Genomic DNA, 17,261 nt, shown 5'->3' on the forward strand with positions numbered 1-17,261 from the left:
TTTGGACCTAGGAGGATGCCAGTAAGGACTGGGCATCTCTGAAGCCCGTCTGCAAAACCAGAGCAGAGCCATCCTTTGCTTCTAGAAAATCATGTCGACTCCCCATGGGATCCACACAGAATGAGGACAAAGCATGCGCCCAGAGGTGGACCACAGGAGTCACGTACCCACTCATGATTCAATTCAGCACCTATTTAACCCCCCACATGTGCCCCAGATCCAGCGGTGAATGTAACAAGCAGTCCCCCCTCACTCAAACCATTCTGCTGAGGTGACGGCCACGGCATCTGGCTCATCTCCCATTTCTTCTTCCATTTGGATTCATTGCCCCCGGTGGGGCTCGGTGCCCGAGGACCGGGGAGGTACTGCTCATCACACCGGGAGAAGGCTGAGCCTTTCGTGAGCCAGAGCCCCTCCTGTTTGGAGCTCATCAAACCCTACACGTTAAAAATCTGGGTGCCTCAGAAAACAAGTCAGAAAACCTTCCCTGTGCCCCTTACGTGCAGAATACCAGCTTCTGCTGGCAGAGGCCTGAGCCCTAGGGACACTGTGGACCTTCTGTTTGACCTGGGCGAAGAGGGAGGAGGCAGATGACAAGAGATTTAAGTGGCGGTAGTGTTTCTGGGGCCTTCAAGTTCAGCTCAGTGAGGGACTCCTGCGAGGCTGAGACATGGCCCCTATCTCAGAGGTCTGCAATGTGCAATCTGAGCAGGTAGAGAAGACCCAGAACCACAGTCTTGGATTTGGAGGGGAACTCTCAGGGCACCTAATCCAACTTCCCATCCAAATGGGGAAGCTCCTCCATGAGGATCCAGGCCTTCACTTCTCATTGTTCCTGCGTGAATCATGTTCAATAGTGACTCAGACAACTGAATTAATAATAAGGTGGTCAAACCGTTATCTGGAAGGACAGAGGACAGATTTACATGGGGTGCTTACACAGCCCTGGAAAGCACAACTCCCCACTGGGAGTAAACCGCACAGTAGAAAGGAACACCTTCATAAGGGCCAGTGTATGGAGGATGAAATGTCTTTCCCAGAACAGGTCACTCCTTCCCAGACCACTAACCACTGGTTAGTACAAGCACGTGGTGGATACTATTCTCCGCTAAGTGCTGTATCACTCTCCTTCCACTTCCCGCATAAGCACATAACACGCTGGGGTTGGGGTCCCTTTTCACCTCTTCTTCACAAGCATGTAGCCCAATGTGGAGCACATTCTAGGTGCTCATTAAACGTGGTTTAATGGCCTTCGTCCATCCCTCAAACCTCTTTTCCATCAAGGCCAGGCCGTCACCATGCCCAGGTACAGAAGGCTCGGGAGGGACAAGCCTTACTTTCCACTCAAGTCAAAGGGAATGGAGCATGCTCCTGGATGACAGTCCTCGGGCTGGAGTCAAAGCACTCTGGTCTTAGAAGACTAACCTGTGACCGAAGTGCTGCCAGGAGAGGTTGGCCCTGCCGGGAGAGATGCACACTCTTGAGGACAGGAGAGAGAACACACAGGCCCAGGAAGGCAGATAGACACTTCCCAGAAACCTACCAGTACTCACCACTCCTCCTCCCCTCCAAGTGAAATGCAAAGAATTTTGAAGTGAAAGACAGTTAACTAACCTAGAGCAATCTTCTCATTTTATCTTGGAAAAAACAGACCTAGGACGATCCTCCCTGAAGCCCAGCTTGTCCCTTTTCTTGCTCTCCCCCACCCCCAACTTGATCCCTTCCCTACATGTCCTATGTGAAAAGCTACTGCCATCTGTAGGACACCTAGTATCATTACTCCAAATTTCTATCTTCAGGCCATTTTTATACCCCAGCTACTCAGAACTGGTGTTTTTAAGTTTCCTGTAGGCACCATCTCACTCATGCAAGCTTCTAACACCTGCCGGGTGCCAGAGACTGAGGATCTAAGGCTGAGTTCCTGCACACAAGCCTCACCTTGACCTATATGTTTAGATATTGTCTGAATCTATTGTTATACTAAACTACTATCTTGTTCCTTGGCTCCACGTGGCCATAACTCTTTAAATTCCGTTTTTCAGAATTCCAACAATTGACCATCTTGGTCTCATTTATAAATCAATTCAAAGCACACAAAAGCTGCATAATCATTTCCAACTCAAGAGTACAAACTTAACTCACTCACCTCTGGATGAAAATAGTTGTCATTATTTATGTTTAATGCTCAATACATACTAAACACAGGTCTAAGCTTTCTATACACAAACTCATTTAATCCTAAAAATACAGGTGGAAGACTGAGAGAGGCTATTATTATCCTTAATATGTTGGGTGAAACCCCAATCAAGATAAAGCCAAGGCTGCAGAGGCACAAACACATAGTGGCAGCAGTCATTCTGCAAATACTTTCACTATTGGTGTGTGGCTCCCAAGTGCTTTTATACAGATGTCTGAGAAGTAAATAATCATATGCAATTAAGGCTATTTCCCAAATACCCTAGGAAAGCTGCCAAAGGCTTTCTTCGAAGTGAGGCAATGCTTTGACAATGGGTGAACATAATAACCTCTGGGTAACAAGATGATGTAACTGCCAACCCTAAACACCCAAGTCAAATGCTGCTCCAAGTCAAAAACAAGGTCCTCTTATCACTTCACAGGAGTTGCTACAGGGGCATAGCAACTTCCATTATTTTAACATTCCCATTCTTGAGTCATAGCTTCTACGGCAGGAAAGTATTAGGACATACCCCATCCCCAGCTGTAACATGGAATTGTCAAATATCTTTAACTAGGATCTTCAGAGTTCCTCTAAACTGGTCTCTAGAAACACCATTTGTGCTTCGAATCTGTCTTTTTAACAGGGCCACAGGAACAAAAAAATGCTTGTTTGCAAATAAACATCTGACAGACTATCATAACAGCTATCTGGGCCAAGGCATGACAACAAAGTGATGATTGTGGAAGACAATACAAACAACTCGAGGGCAGAGAACTTGCAGTGCTACGCATGCTGGGTATTCCCGCCAGTCCAAAGGCCCCACCTGGAGCAAGCATCAGCCAGGAGGGTCTCTGTCACTGGACAATGTACTCCCCTGGATAGAAAGAAGCTACCGGCACCAACAGCACTGTGCAGTTTTATTAACCATTCAAGTACAGTAGCATCTGGTAAGATTGGGACAGAACTGGGATTTAAAAGTGAACAGATATTCAGCATCTAACAGTTTGAAAGAAGCCACTACATACTCTTTTCACAACCATATTTCCACAGAGCCAATACAGTACTAGCCATTGACCCAGTACACCAAGTGTACTGAAGTAGAAAAGATGCAACAAGAAAAAATAGCTACATTAGAAAGACTTCAACACTTTAGAAAAAGAGTAAAACACTTTCAGTTTCTCCCCTTTAGCCCCTAAAACAACATCATACAATCTGGATCTACCTATAGTCCTACATCAGCTTCTAGAACATTTGTCAGGAGGGCAAAAATAAAATGACACTGGCCAGTACAGTCTTTGGATATTTAGGAAGGGGAGGGGGAGAAAGTCAGTTCTCAAAACAAATTAGTCAGCTTCAGTCTCGTCAGCAGGATCTTTGGATTCTTTGTTCTTCCGTACTTCTTCAATGTGCTTGTCCTGTAAGAAACAGTACAGTATCAGTCCAATAGAGCAGCCTGCCAAGTCACACCCCCAAAAAAGGTCCAACACAGCGTCAGTACACGACCTGTGTAATAGTATTATATATACAACAGCCTTCCCATATCCATGGTTTTGCTTCCCATGATTTCAGTTAACTGTGGTCTAAAAATATTAAATGGAAAATTCGAGCAATAAACATTTCGTAAGTTTTAAATTGCGTGCCAATCTGAGTAGTGTGGTAAAATCTCAGGCTGTCCCGCTTGGGACATAAGTTATCCTGGTATCCAGACTGCATTACCTGCCTGTCACTCACTTAGTAACTGTCTCAGTTATCAGATCAACTGTCTCGGTATCAGAGTGCTTGTGTTGAAGTCACCCTTATTTTACTTAATAATGACCCCAAAGCACAATAGTGATGCTGGCAATCTGCCAAAGAGAAGCTGTAAACTTGATCATAGGTATATATGTATAGGAAACAACAGTGTATACATATGGGGTTCGGTACTGTGGTTTCGGACATCCACTGCGGGTCTTGGAACACATCCTGCACAGATATGGGAGGACGATTGTATAATCAGTTATCATGGGAATCACATATTAAGAGTTCTAAGACATAATCTTTGCATTTCCTGGGTCACACAAGGAATCTAACTGAGCCTTTGATTGCTCTTCCAAATAAAATGCAATTATGCTGGAAATTATTGAGTATTCCAAATAAGATACCTCTCATTGAACATGTTAAGCCCCAAGACTGATGACAAAGACACCAAACATCTTTGATCAAGGCAATTAGTTGAAGCCACTTTGTTGGTGCATGAAACTTCACATGCTTAACCCGTCTCAGAGCAAGGCTGAGACACCAACCTTCTCTCGCAAACGCTCCAGTTTGGCAGCCATTTGTGCCTCCCGATTCTCTTTGTTGGCTTCCATTTTGTGGGTCAATTTCTCCTCTGCCATTTTACTGAAGTTGTTGTTCTCTTCGATCGCTTTCTGAAGCACTTCTTTCTCGTGCTCTCGTTTCTCAGCAAGCTGTTTCAAGACCTCAGCTTCATGGGACTAAAAAAAAGGTTACCAGGCTAGGTAGGCTCTCTGCAATGTAGTCAGCATTACTTTAAAGTTACAAAATAAATGATTAATTGGGAGGGTTGAAAAGAGGCAGGATATTAGAACTCTTTAAATAATACTGGAGTCAGGACCTGAATTACCTGTATCTAAATACTGTGAAAATCATACTCTTTTTCTAGTGTTTGTATTTACTTTGGAAAACTGCCCATGTTTGTTCTGAAATTCTTGTCCAATTATCCTTTAAGGAAATCCTTATAAGATTTACTGCTTAATGGTATCAAGGTGCCTTGAGTGATATGCACTTAGGAATGGAACTTTACCATAAAGAACTTCCGTTATTCAAAGCTCATTGTAAAAAAACGTAACCATGCTGATAAAATACATGAATAGAAAATTACAGCCTCCAGATTACTATTTAAGCCAGAAGGATTTGTGTCAAAGAAAAGCTTACTAGCTTCTCTCTGTGGAAGCTGCATTCACTTCCAGACCACTGGAGCTCTATTACCATGGTGTGCCTCCTTCAACACTCAATAACACCTCGTTACTAAACAGATTCCGATGTGTCTGGAAGTATTTACTTGCAGGAAAGAAACAGAACATCTGCCACTGGTTCTCTTAATTCTCTTCTGCAAAATCTCAGTCGTGGTAAGAGTTTCACTATACTTAGAGCCAGTTACTATGTAAAGCACTGGCTAATGGCTACAGGACCAGCGTTTATTCCTAAAAACTGTCCAGTCTTCAGCTGCATCTCTTCCATGGCAATGCACCACTGCAAATACTGCCTCTTCCTGGGGAAATGCTTCGCAGTGTTGACAGTGGATCAGTGAACATATATACAACTGTGGCACTGAAAGGTGCATAGCACACGCTACAGCAGCTTAAAAAGGGGCCTCTATGTGTATGTGTGTGGTTAAACGTACTAGACTTCAAATTGCACTAGTTGTGTCGGTTGAGGGCAGGTTACTACTTCACCTTTTTGTGCTTTAGTTTCCCTGATTTTAAAATTAAACCCATTCACACCAATCAGGGTTGTTGGAAAGGGAGATGAAAGGAGAATTTACATAAAATTCATAATGCATAGAATAATGTTGAATGGAAGGAAATACATCAAAATGTTAATGGTTATTTTTAGGAAGTAGGATAATGAATACTCTTAATTTCCTATTTATAAACTTCTGTGGTTCCCAATTTTTCTGTAACAAGCATATTAATATTTGATTTTTCTGGTTAGTTCTTTTTAAAGATGGCTACTTTATAATCAAATTGCTTAGATAAAAGCTGCCACAATACCAGTATACCAGCTGAGCAACATAATCACATTACTAACAATTTAAAATGTTTTTATTGTACAGTTCTCAAAAAAAACAAAACAAAAAAACTACACAGGCATACACACAAACCAAAAGAACCCCCCCAAATCTAAAGAGACAAAAACAACAAAAAACAAACAAGCAAAAAAAACCTATCAATAACCTATTTTTCAAAAAGAAACCATGAGAAACATGAAGTTTGGATTCAGACAGACCTAGGCTTGAATTGTGGCTCCAAGACTCACTAGTTATATGACTCGGGAAAATGATTTAACATTCCCAACACGATTTTCTAGTCTCAGTATCTTGGATAATACCCGCCCTTTAGAGTCATTGTATTATAGGAGAAAAATATAATGAAGTTGGTACATAATAGGAGCTCAATAAATGATAGTATTTTCTTCCAGTCACTGGCATATGTAATTTTAATGTAGTTATAACCACAGTCTAGCTATAATTCTGTTTTCCTCCTGTTACAGAAACAAAACTGGTTTGTCACATTACATTAATAAATATCCTGTTTCCTGTGAACTGTGATGTTTACCTTGCGCCTTTCTTCTGCAGCTTCTAATTTCTTCTGAATTTCCTCCAGAGAAAGATCCTTCTTCTTTGGAGGGGAAAGGGGGAATTCTGGGACGGATTCTTTTGATCGAGGGCTGAGAATCAGCTCAAAAGCCTGGCCTGAGGCACGCTTCTCCAGTTCTTTCACCTGGATATCTGGATTTGATCATATATTTATAACATATTCAGAAAAATGGGGTTTTTCCTATTCTAATAAACTATTCTAAAATTTTCTAAAAACCAAATCAATTGAATGCATAGAATTAGGACTGAGGAAGCTGTGTTTGCGAGCAAGAAATTATGATGTAAATACCATCTCCCAGAAAAACAAAGTTCAACATTTTGGGGTTAATAAATACCATTCTGAAACATCAGTATTTGACAATTACTTTCATGAACAAAAGAAAGACTTGTGTAAAACTCCCCAATTTTGCTTCAGTTCAAGTCAAATCATCTAATAATGAAAGAATTATGAACTCTCAGTATGTTCAAGTGATAACCATTTTTTTCTTCTTTAATTATTCTTTGATTTATAAAGTAATTTTGATCGGACCAAAACACAAGTGCCACATTAACAGCTTAAGACGTCAGCCATCTCCTATTCTACAATCATAAGCCCATCACAATTTCAGCTTTTCCAAATAGTTTACCTACCAGAAGAAGCCATGGTGAACAGAAGACAAGAGACAGGCAGTGTGTTCTACACAATCCACTGGCAAGGAAAACCCTGAAAATAATTTTCAAAAGCATGCATCAATTTCTTTGCATTTCTATGTCATCAATCCAAAGGGACCTCAAATCGCATCCACATAAATCAATGTCAGAAAAATCACTGCAGTGGAATTAAATAAGACATCATTAACTAGAAAATTATAAAAATCTATAAAATACAAACATTGGGAAATTTGAAGTGAATAGAACATTGGTTGCAGAAAATTAACTGAGCTTGCCTGTTCAAAAAAACAACTCTTGGATTTTAAAAATTAGACAAGGTTAAGTCACAATATTCCCCCCCCAATCAACTCTAAATTTTTTCCTCCAAACAGCAGATATTCCAGATTCAACTCAACAGTAAGACCGGAGCCATCTTAATACTGCCTACAATTCATTGTGCAAATGAAATACCCACGCTTGCTTTGTCTGTGTCCGCCATGGTGGAAAACAAAACATCCAAGCTAGCATTAACCAATAATGTTGAACTTCTATTGTCCTTGGGGCTAAAGCTCCTAGTCTAACAGCGGGCAAAATTAGTTTTACGAACCTCTAGATTTTAGGTTGTATTTGCTGCCTTATGTCATGAAAAAGTCTACATCTGTCTCGATTTTTTTTAAGGTCACGATTCTTGTAGAACCCAGGCTAGTATCAAAAACGTAGGCTTACAGGCTCTCAACAGCTGGAAATCAGAACCAGAGGCAGCGAAATGATCTAAGCATCAGACGCAGCACTGGACCCAGGATGGGCGTGGCCCTGGTCAAGGCCAGGAAAAGGCAGGCCGCCCTTGGCCAACCAGAGCACGCCCTGCGCTCCGGACCCTAGCCCCGCCCCTTTGCTCCCCGCGCCTTTTCGAATCTCCGCGAATTCACAACACCCGGAGCCCGCGCGCGTGGGAAGGGGGATGGGCGGGGCCAACGGTCCTACCCGGGTAACTCCGCCTTTCTTGGGCTCACTCCGCGCGGACGCCCCCCAACTCCCGCCAAAAACACCTCGAGGCCACCCCCACCCCTACTGCAACTCGGGGACTGGCCGTGGGGTAGCGCCCCCATCGGCTCGCCACCTAATTCCTCCGCTCACACCCAACCTGTCGCCACGCAGCTGTCCATGGCCCCATCCACAAGGGCAGGAGATCCCTCGTGAGGAGTTAGCCTCTCGGGCGCGGCCCCACAGTCAGAGTGAGGGCGATCGCGGGGAAGGGGCGCAGCCCGGGCCGTGCGCAGGCTGGCCCTAAAACCCCAGCGCCCTGGGGGCGCTGCCCCGCCCCATCAAACAATGGGTACCCCAGCGGGGCCGCGCCTTCAGGGGGAGGGAGAGGGAAACGAGGGCCCACGCCCCCTATTGTCTACTCGACGGCACCCCGGAGCTAACGCCCTGGGCTCGCTCAGTTGGCCGCGCCCCCTCCCCACAACAGCCGCGCCCCCAGGGAGCAGGGACAAAGCCCAGGCTCCGCCTGAGCCACACACAAAGCAGAGCGACCCCCGCCCTCCAGCCCCTCTGGGGCCCGCAGCCCCGCCTGCCGCCCTCCAGCAGGGGGCCACTGCCAAGGCTTGGCCCCTCCTGCCGGCCGCGTCCCTCTCGCAGCCCACCGCCTCCTCATAGAGGTCCGCACCCACCTGCTCAATCCGAGCCGCCTGGCCACACTCTGAGCACCAACAGACCAGGGCGCGCACAAAAGCGCCAAACAGCGGCACGTGACCTCCCTGCAGGGTTCTGCATTGGCTGAGAGCGACGGCACGTGCCGGTCCCTTCCCCCACAGCCCAAGTGGGCCCCGCCCATGTGGACCCCGGAGCACCTCGGGAAGTGTAGTCTAGGCTGGAGGGAAAGGACAATGCGAAGGGTGGGGGCGTTTGGGGTCCTCCCCAGGTGTGAGCCCGGAGCCGGGGCGGTTGTATGGCCGCGAAACAGGGCGTTGCCGTAGCCCCTGGCCTGGATCTGAACCTGCTCTCGCATCCCTAGAAAAAAGACGGGGCGGGGAGGGGCGGGGTCCCTCCCTACCTCTCAGAGGGTGGCCGCCTGGACTCCACCTCGGGTGAGCCATTTGACTCGCATCGCCAAAAGGGCAATACTGGGACTGCGCAGTGTCCCAGCTGTGTACCACCCCGTGCCGCCACCTAAAACGCCCAAGCCCTAGCGACAGGACAATGCCACTATATGCCCCTGTAAGGCTCCCTGCACCCGGCTCCGTACCTCGACACTCGCGTGTCACCTGTATTGTGACATCATCATAATCCTTAACCCACTCAATCCTAAATCAGATCACGGGCGTGGCCCGTTCCTCACTGTGTGCGTTCTCGCTAGGATCCCGGAGCTGGTGACCAGAAACCTGTGGAGAGAAAAAGCATAAGGCTCTGGAATTTGATCTCCTTTGGTCTAACAGTCACTCGGCTTAAATGCAGACTCCATCTGTTCTGCCTAGTCTTTGGCTTCATGATCGGGAAGGAAGAGCAATAGCAGTTCTAACTATACTGACTGCAGTTAAGTGTTGCTTTTGTTCTCAGAGCACGTGCTCCCCAGAGCGGTGCTGGGCCCTTTTTAAGAATCAAGACAAAAGGAGCCACAAGGTCACGATTCCTCTTGGCCTGAATAGATCACAGCACAGCAGAAGCACAAAGGAAATTGGTCTGACCTTGGCTATCAGAAGGACTGGCCTCCCTTTTCCCACAAAAAAAGCCCCAGGGAAAGGAGTAAATGAATATGGTTCCCAGGCTCCTCCTCCCACTCCCCTGACCGAGGAAGGCTGTTCCCGCAGGTGGTGGGTGGTCATTACACCAATGCACCTGCTTTGAGATCCTGACTGGGCAGAAGGACACCTTAATTTTTTAATTAATGGACTCCATCTCCCCAAACCCAAAAACAAATATGACCAACTCTGCTGAAACAACAGTCCTAATTTAAAGACTCTTCAGCTAGTCACTAGGGATGTGCTAGACATAAATACAATGAATAGGTGTCTGAGACAAGGAAAACTGGATCACACAGGCAGCAGACACACCACACAAAGCAAACAATTAGCAGTGTGCTGTTGTTGCCTGAAATATGCTTGTTGCAGCATTTTCTCCAACAATCACCCTTGTGTGGGGTCAGCTTCTCCCCCACCCCCAATCTAAGTGGTTTTTCCCTTGGCACGGACCAGGAATGATTCAGATTCTGAGCCCTGAAAGGCTTCTCCCTCCCAGGCCAAACTTAACCACGAACTGGCCAGGTGTTTCCATCTGTCAATTTTCTCAGCAAAATCTCAGAAATCATTCAACAAGCTGGATAGGGGTGATAGATGTGGGGACCAGACCTCTCTGAAAAATGACAGGTTGGCAGGCAGCACAAATAAGCAAGGAACCCAAGTCCAAGAGGTCTATTAGCCACTGAACCAGCCTTTATCTTGAAATCTTTGTACTTGATCTGGAGGTTTGCAGAGGAAGGTCCCACCCATGTGATGCATTTTTTTTTTTTAATACAAGAAATTGCCACGCAAAAAATCTCACATTTCTGACTATGAATGTTGTGACAAGGAAAAAAATTAATCTTTCAAAACACATTATTTTAAAACACTTACACCACTTCCCCCACCTTTTCTTTTTCCCTAGAGTAGATGTCTATTTCCATGGAAACCACAGCTAAGAACGAAGATGTTAGAATTCGCAGAGATTTTTAATCTTTTCTAATGATGCCACTTAGTTTCTGGGTTGTTAGATGCCTGGTCCTGCCAGTCTTAGTGATAGGATTTCTTGAGCTCCTCACTGCTGCTTGAGGAATTCTTGAGAGGGCCGGGGTAAGGTTTCCCCTAGAATAATCTTGTGAATGAAAAGGTGCTCGTGTGGTGGGGTGATTCCTGTTCTTTAGGGTGGGGTTGCCTTTCTGGGAGCCAGACCACAGCTATTTATTGTCAACACTTATGGGTGTTCATATATGAGCTCTGGACCAGGAAGATCGTTCAGCTGTCAGGAGAGAAAAGAGCTTTGCCACTTCATTGTGGAGAGGGACAGAAGCGCTGCTTCCAAGCTCCGTTCTTGGAAGCTTCCTAAAACCAACTTCAAATCCACTCCCTTCTGAAGTGGCAGCAAGGAGTTAATGTTCCCATCTTAGCACTGTCTATCTTTGCCCATGAGAATTATTTTTGCCTCTGCTCAGATGGTTTGGTCGGATTGCTCTGGCGCTAGCTGTAACTATGGATTAGTACAAAGTGAAGTCAAGATATGGCGGCCATCCAGCTTATTTGATCTGTGTAGACAGCTACAGAAGAGTACTTCAGGCTTCAAAGTCCAGAAGGGATGTCTACACTGATCAAACGAGCCGGGCTGTTGTCAGATCTCTGTTCTTACAGAGCCCTGGCAGCCTTTGTTCATTGTTGGTTCTGAGGCTGCAGGGGTTGGCTCCCACATAGACGCCACTGAGTGCCACTGCTGCTTGCAGGGCCTGTCCTTGGCACAAGGATGTTGTGGAGAGGTTTTCCTCTTGTCCCAGCCTCTCTGTTCCCTTTGTCCCCTATTCCTTAGCACCATGTTTTAACACTCCTTTCTCTGTTCAAATGCTGTCTGTGAATCTGCCATTTTACACGCCTGGCTCCCTCATTAGAGTCCAAAAGGGCAGGGGTTGTGTCTGTGGCTTGGTATCCCTAGTGCCCAGAACCGGGCCTGGCCCAGGATGGTGGGGCCTGGATGTTAGCAGTTGACTTTAGGCAAGAACCACCTCTTTCACCCTCAGCTTATTCTTCTGTAATGCTAGACACCTGTACCATAGAGGGGTGGTGAGGATTTAAGTGAGGTCATGTGTATGATAGTTCTCAGCACAACGCCTGGTATATCGTAAGTGCTTAACACTTGTTAACTCTCATCAAGAGAAGTTTCTTGATTACGATAGGTTATTGAATGAATGAATGAATGAATGAATGAATGAATGAATGAATAGTAGACTTTCACCTTTTGGTGGGAAACATCGTCACTGGGTTAACTCTTCCCATGGGGTATTTTTAAAAATTCAATGAGTTTAACATCTTGAATAGATAACACATTCACATAGTTTGGAAATAAAATATAAAAGTCCTCCTCCCTTCTCGTTCCCCACCTACCAAATTCGATACCTACCCCTCCCCCAGCATGACCATTGTTATCAGCTACTGTGAATCCTGGAGTGTCTTCATATGTACACAAACAAATTTGTAGATATGTATTGCTATTCCTATTTCAATTCCTGTTCCTATTCCTATTCCCCTTTATAATACAAATAGTAGTCTACTGTTACTGTTGTGCGCTTAGCATTTTTTCACTCAACAATACATGTCAGGGATCTTTTCCTATAGGGAGCTGTTCATACAGAAAGCATTTCCTTGATCTGGAATCTACTGTATGAATGAATAAATGTTCCATAACCTAGTTAGCCAGGCCCTATCCATGACACTTAGGTTGTTCCCAATTATTTGCTATTTCAAACAATGCTGTAATGAATAACCTTGTATACTTGGCATTTTCCACGTGGATGAGGATGCCTGCAAGATATATTCCTAGAGTGGTACTGCAAGGTCAAAGGACAAATGCATTTGTAATTTGGATAGTTCCAAACTGCCTTCCATAGGAGTTGTATCAGTTCAGCACTCACCCTGTGGTGCTTTAATTCATTATCTCCATTCATTCGAAAATGCATGGGAAGGCTTTGTCCCTAGAAATTTCAAGCATCAGGGAAAAGGAGGGGGAGGACTAGAAATCCCAAGAAAGATGTGGCTGTCAATTCTGTCTATGTTAATAACTCCTATAAATACTTGACAAGCAGCAGCTGATCTCACAACAGCGCTGCAGCCAGCACTGGAGCACTTGTCTCACTCAGTCTTGCGGTAGAAGTGTCTGTAGGTGTTACTATGAGATTGGAAGCTTTTTGAAGGCAAGGTCTTTTTCATAGCTGTAGCCCACTCCCCTCCCATGAAGCCTGACACAGTGCCTGGCATGTATCTTATTTAATTAATTCTAAGATGTATTTTTCGCCCACATTTTTTGTATCTTTGAGATCAGTTGTGCCTCATATGTCAATAAATAGCATGTCGTAATTATTGATAGCATCGTGTCTTAGCGGTATATAAAATACTGGTACGTTTTAAAAATCAGTGACATTTTTGAGTCAGTGAAATGTGGTAGAGGGCACAGATATGAAATGTGTGAGTGGAATGGGGCCAAAATGTCGCTGCCTCTGCCAGTCTTCTCACTCCTATTCTAACTCTAATCCCTCTTATCTAAATCCATGCTTCCTTCTAATGATTGCTTTTATGAGGATAACTTCCCATTTGCCTCTTGGGCTCCTATCACTCTCCTGAAGTCTAACACCAAGGAATCCCAGAATTCTCAGCTTTCTAGGTTATTATGGAGATACATTTGTCAAGGTAGAAGGATAAAACATATATTTTTAAAAAGTTTGTTAGCTTCATTTATAACTCTTAAATTCTTTGACCTAAGGTATGTGGGCTTCCCTTTTGTACTCCTGCCTCGGGTATGGCAATTGTTGGCAGCAGGCCTGCAAAGAGATTAAATCACTTGTCCAATTAGGCTACACAGAAGCACAGAGCTTCTGCAGTCTGGTTCCAAGTCTATTTTTTTAGCTATCCCTCTAAACTGTTTTATCAGGCCAACCCTATTATTTTGTAGATTGGGGAGAAAGAGAAAGGCCCAGAGAACTGTAGACATTTGCCTGAGGTCACAGAGCTAAGCCATGTCACAGAAGGAATTTGAATCCTGTGCTTTAAATAACGCTGCAGGTACTGTTTAGTTACTACTTGTGTGAGCTTGGGCATGTGACTTCCCCTTTTTGGGCCCGCATTTCATCATCTGTGAAAGGGGGATAATGCCCCTACCTCATAGGGTTGTTGTCAGGATTAAATGAAACAATATATGTAAAATACCTAGCATTGTGTCTGATATATAATAAGCCCTCAATAATTGACAGCTGTCATATTAATCATCAAGCACAGCTCTGATCGTGCCACTTTTCTGCTTGAAATATTTCATGAATTCAACTTTGGGGCACATCACATGAGAAAAATAAAAATTCCTGAAACTTCAAAAAAATTTTGATGAGTCCCCTGGACAATAGTCCAAGGGTCCTTGGTATGGCCTTTGAGACCCTGCATGAGGTGACTGCAATCTACCTCAAGGTCAATTAAACCCTAAAAGTCTGATTCTTGATGCATTTGAAGATATGTCATCTCAAAAAGAGGGGTAATTATAGGGAAGCACAATTAAGATGCATGGAAGAACTCTGTGATCTCTAGACTTAGCTAACAATAGAATGGATCTCTTAAAGAATGAATGAGATTCTTGCTATGAGAGGTGTCCAGACAAAGATTTGTTAGCCGCCGGGAATGTGGAAGAAGGGTTCTTGCATTAGGAGGAAGGGGGATTAAGTGACCTCCCTTCGTGCTTTAAGATTCCTTTTTAATAAGATGGGGAAAGGCTAGTGACATTATGCTAAATGAAACAAACAAACAGGCTCCCCAACTGTGTGTACAATATGAGCTCAACTAGGAACAACATATAATGAAGGGAATGCACCAAAACATATGTTCTGGAGGGTAAAATTACAATTGAGTTTAGTTTTCTTCTTTACACTATTCTGGATTTTCCAAACTCCTTAAAGTGAACATGTATTACTTTTATTAATGATACAAACATTACATTTTTAAAATGAAAGAGTTTTGCCTTCCTCACTGATCTTAAGTCTTCCTATGTCTCTGAGACCCCTACCCCTGTTTCCTGTACACTCCAAAGTTTCAGCTTTTTTGGACTATTCCTGGCTCCCTATAAAGTCACACATCTATGTGGCCCAGTGTTTTGCTGACACCAGCCCTCAGGCTTGAGTCCCTTGACTTCTGTCTCTTGAAATTTTCTCCACCTTCAAGGTCTTAATTAATCTCTCTGATCCCCACACACTGTGCCTGGTATTGTGGTTATCCATATATATGTTTGTCTCCCTCACTAGAGAGTAAGCTCCCAAAGGGCAGGTTCTATCTGATTTTGTCTTGGTGTCCCTACGTGCCATGAATAGAAAGACACTCAGCAAGTGTTGAATCATTTGGCTGGTGTCACCTTGGCCACTAAACAACACTTTGGGCATAGGGTCAACATGACTAAAGGTATATTCTGGAGTCCAGTCTCTTGCAATTCAACAAGTACTATCCCAGGGACATTTAAAAAATATATTTTTTACTTGTTTTTAATGTGAAACCATTTTAGATTTCCAGAGAGTTGCAAAGAGAGTACAATAGTACACAGAGTTTTCATATACCCTTCAGCCAGCTTCCCCTCATGTTAACACCTTACATAATCATGATACATTTATCCAAACTGAAACATTAATATTGGTACAATACCATTAACTAAACAGCTGGCTTTTATTGGATTCTCCATTTTTTCACTGGGGTCCTTTTTGTGTTCTAGGATCCAATTCAGGACACCACCTTGTAGCAGCATGACAGTGACATTTTTTTTCACATGGAAGTTGGGGGTAATTGCTTTCTATTTTTGCTTTCAACCGACCTTTTCCAAATGAAAAAAATTGGGAACAAAAAGATGGCATGGGGACATTGAGGTTGCAGCACTCACCCTCTGCTGGCTTCTGGGGCTTTGAACTGGTGTATGGACTATTTTCCCACACGGGGCTAGGAGGATGATTTTCATTTCAGATCTAGTCTTTTACTTGAATGGGCACTTGTGGGCCTAAAAACGGGGGAGTTATCAGTTACTTTTAATTCAGTAATTTGTGGCCTGGCATGGGAACATGTTCCTGGTTACGTACAAAACTGCCAAGTCGTTGGCATTTATCAGCAATCTTAGCAATTCAGTGAAAACAGAGGTTACAGCTGTCACAGGAAGTTGAGACCAAGGCTGCTGAAATCACACCCAGAGTAAAATTCAAGTCCAGAAGGTGGGGGTGGCTAGGGTGTCAAGTGGAGATGGGTGGGATGCTGTGTAAGAGAAGATTCAAGAGGGGAAGAAAGCAGATGTGTCACTGGAATGCAGAGTTGATTTACAGACTTTCAGGGGCTTATGGCTGAGCTCTTGCATCAACTGGTAAGCATCAGCACTGCAGAAGGGCTCTTGCAGACCCCACCACTCCGCTGTATTACCACAGTAGCCTCCTAACTGGTCTTCATTGGGCCCCTCTCTCGAATCCATTCCCAACATGGGCACCTGACACCTCAAATCACAGGAGCGTGAAGGCCCCATCTAAGCGGGAGGAGTGGGACGTACCTCTTTCCTGGGGCTGCCTTAACAAAGTACCACAAGCTGGGTGGCTTAAACAATAGAAATTCATTGTCTCACAGCTCTGGGGGCCAGAAGTCCAAAATCAAGGTGATAGCAGGGTAGGTTCCCTCTGAGGGCTGTGAGGGAGAATCTACCAGGCTTTTCTTCTAGCTTCTGTAGCCTTAGCCGTTCCTTGGTTTGTAGGTGGCATTCTTCTTGAGTCCCTACATCATCTCCTGGGTGTCTGTCTCTGTGTCCAAATGTCCCCTTTTGATAAGGACACCAGTCATATGATCTCATCTGAACTTGATCATATGCAAAGACCCAATTTACAATGATCACATTCCCCAGTACGGGGAGTTAGGACTTCAACATCTTTTGAGGGGACACAATTCAACCCCACAGTAGGGGGCTCCCAGCTTTGGCTGATGGCTGTCCTGGGACAATGTGTGACTAGAGATGTTGGAATTTAGGATTTCGTGTGAATGCTCCTGACTTTTAAATATTGGCATCTAATTAAATAGAACTAAACTTTTCTAATACCAAGACTGCCGGAAGCAAGTGGACCGCCGCTCCATGGTCACCACAAAGTTCTCTCAAAATCTGATCCTGTCCTTCCATTTTGCCAATGTCTACAGGATTAAAGGCCAAGTTCCCTAGCACAGCCCTCCACAATTCTTTCCCAGCTCTCCAGGATACTTTCCCACTGCTCCTGTCAGGCCCCCACCCACTGTGCCATCATATCAAAATCTTGCCCCTTTCCAAACATGCCATGCTGTGCTACACTTCCGTGAC

General features: G+C 44.5%; 1 protein-coding gene across 4 annotated transcripts; it reads right to left on the reverse strand.

Annotated features, from left to right (window-relative positions):
- Positions 1-3,079: 3,079 nt before the first annotated feature.
- STMN1 (stathmin 1) lies at positions 3,080-9,416 on the reverse strand. 4 transcript variants are annotated; one of them, XM_088790582.1, is made up of 5 exons: positions 9,244-9,416; positions 7,188-7,260; positions 6,517-6,689; positions 4,462-4,653; positions 3,080-3,594 (listed from the first exon to the last, which is right to left on the reverse strand). In XM_088790582.1, the coding sequence occupies exons 2-5, from the start codon at positions 7,198-7,200 to the stop codon at positions 3,523-3,525; spliced, it is 450 nt and encodes a 149-aa protein (XP_088646708.1). In that variant the 5' UTR covers positions 7,201-7,260; positions 9,244-9,416; the 3' UTR covers positions 3,080-3,522. The 4 variants fall into 4 exon arrangements, with proteins under 4 accessions (XP_088646708.1, XP_088646705.1, XP_088646706.1 ...); XM_088790579.1 differs by lacking the exon at positions 9,244-9,416 and adding an exon at positions 8,861-8,944; XM_088790580.1 differs by lacking the exon at positions 9,244-9,416 and adding an exon at positions 7,795-8,125.
- Positions 9,417-17,261: the final 7,845 nt, after the last annotated feature.

This window comes from Rhinolophus sinicus, chromosome 14 (genome assembly GCF_057876585.1).
Source record: "Rhinolophus sinicus isolate RSI-liver-muscle chromosome 14, RSI-T2T, whole genome shotgun sequence".
In the NCBI taxonomy this organism is placed as follows: Eukaryota; Metazoa; Chordata; class Mammalia; order Chiroptera; family Rhinolophidae; genus Rhinolophus; species Rhinolophus sinicus.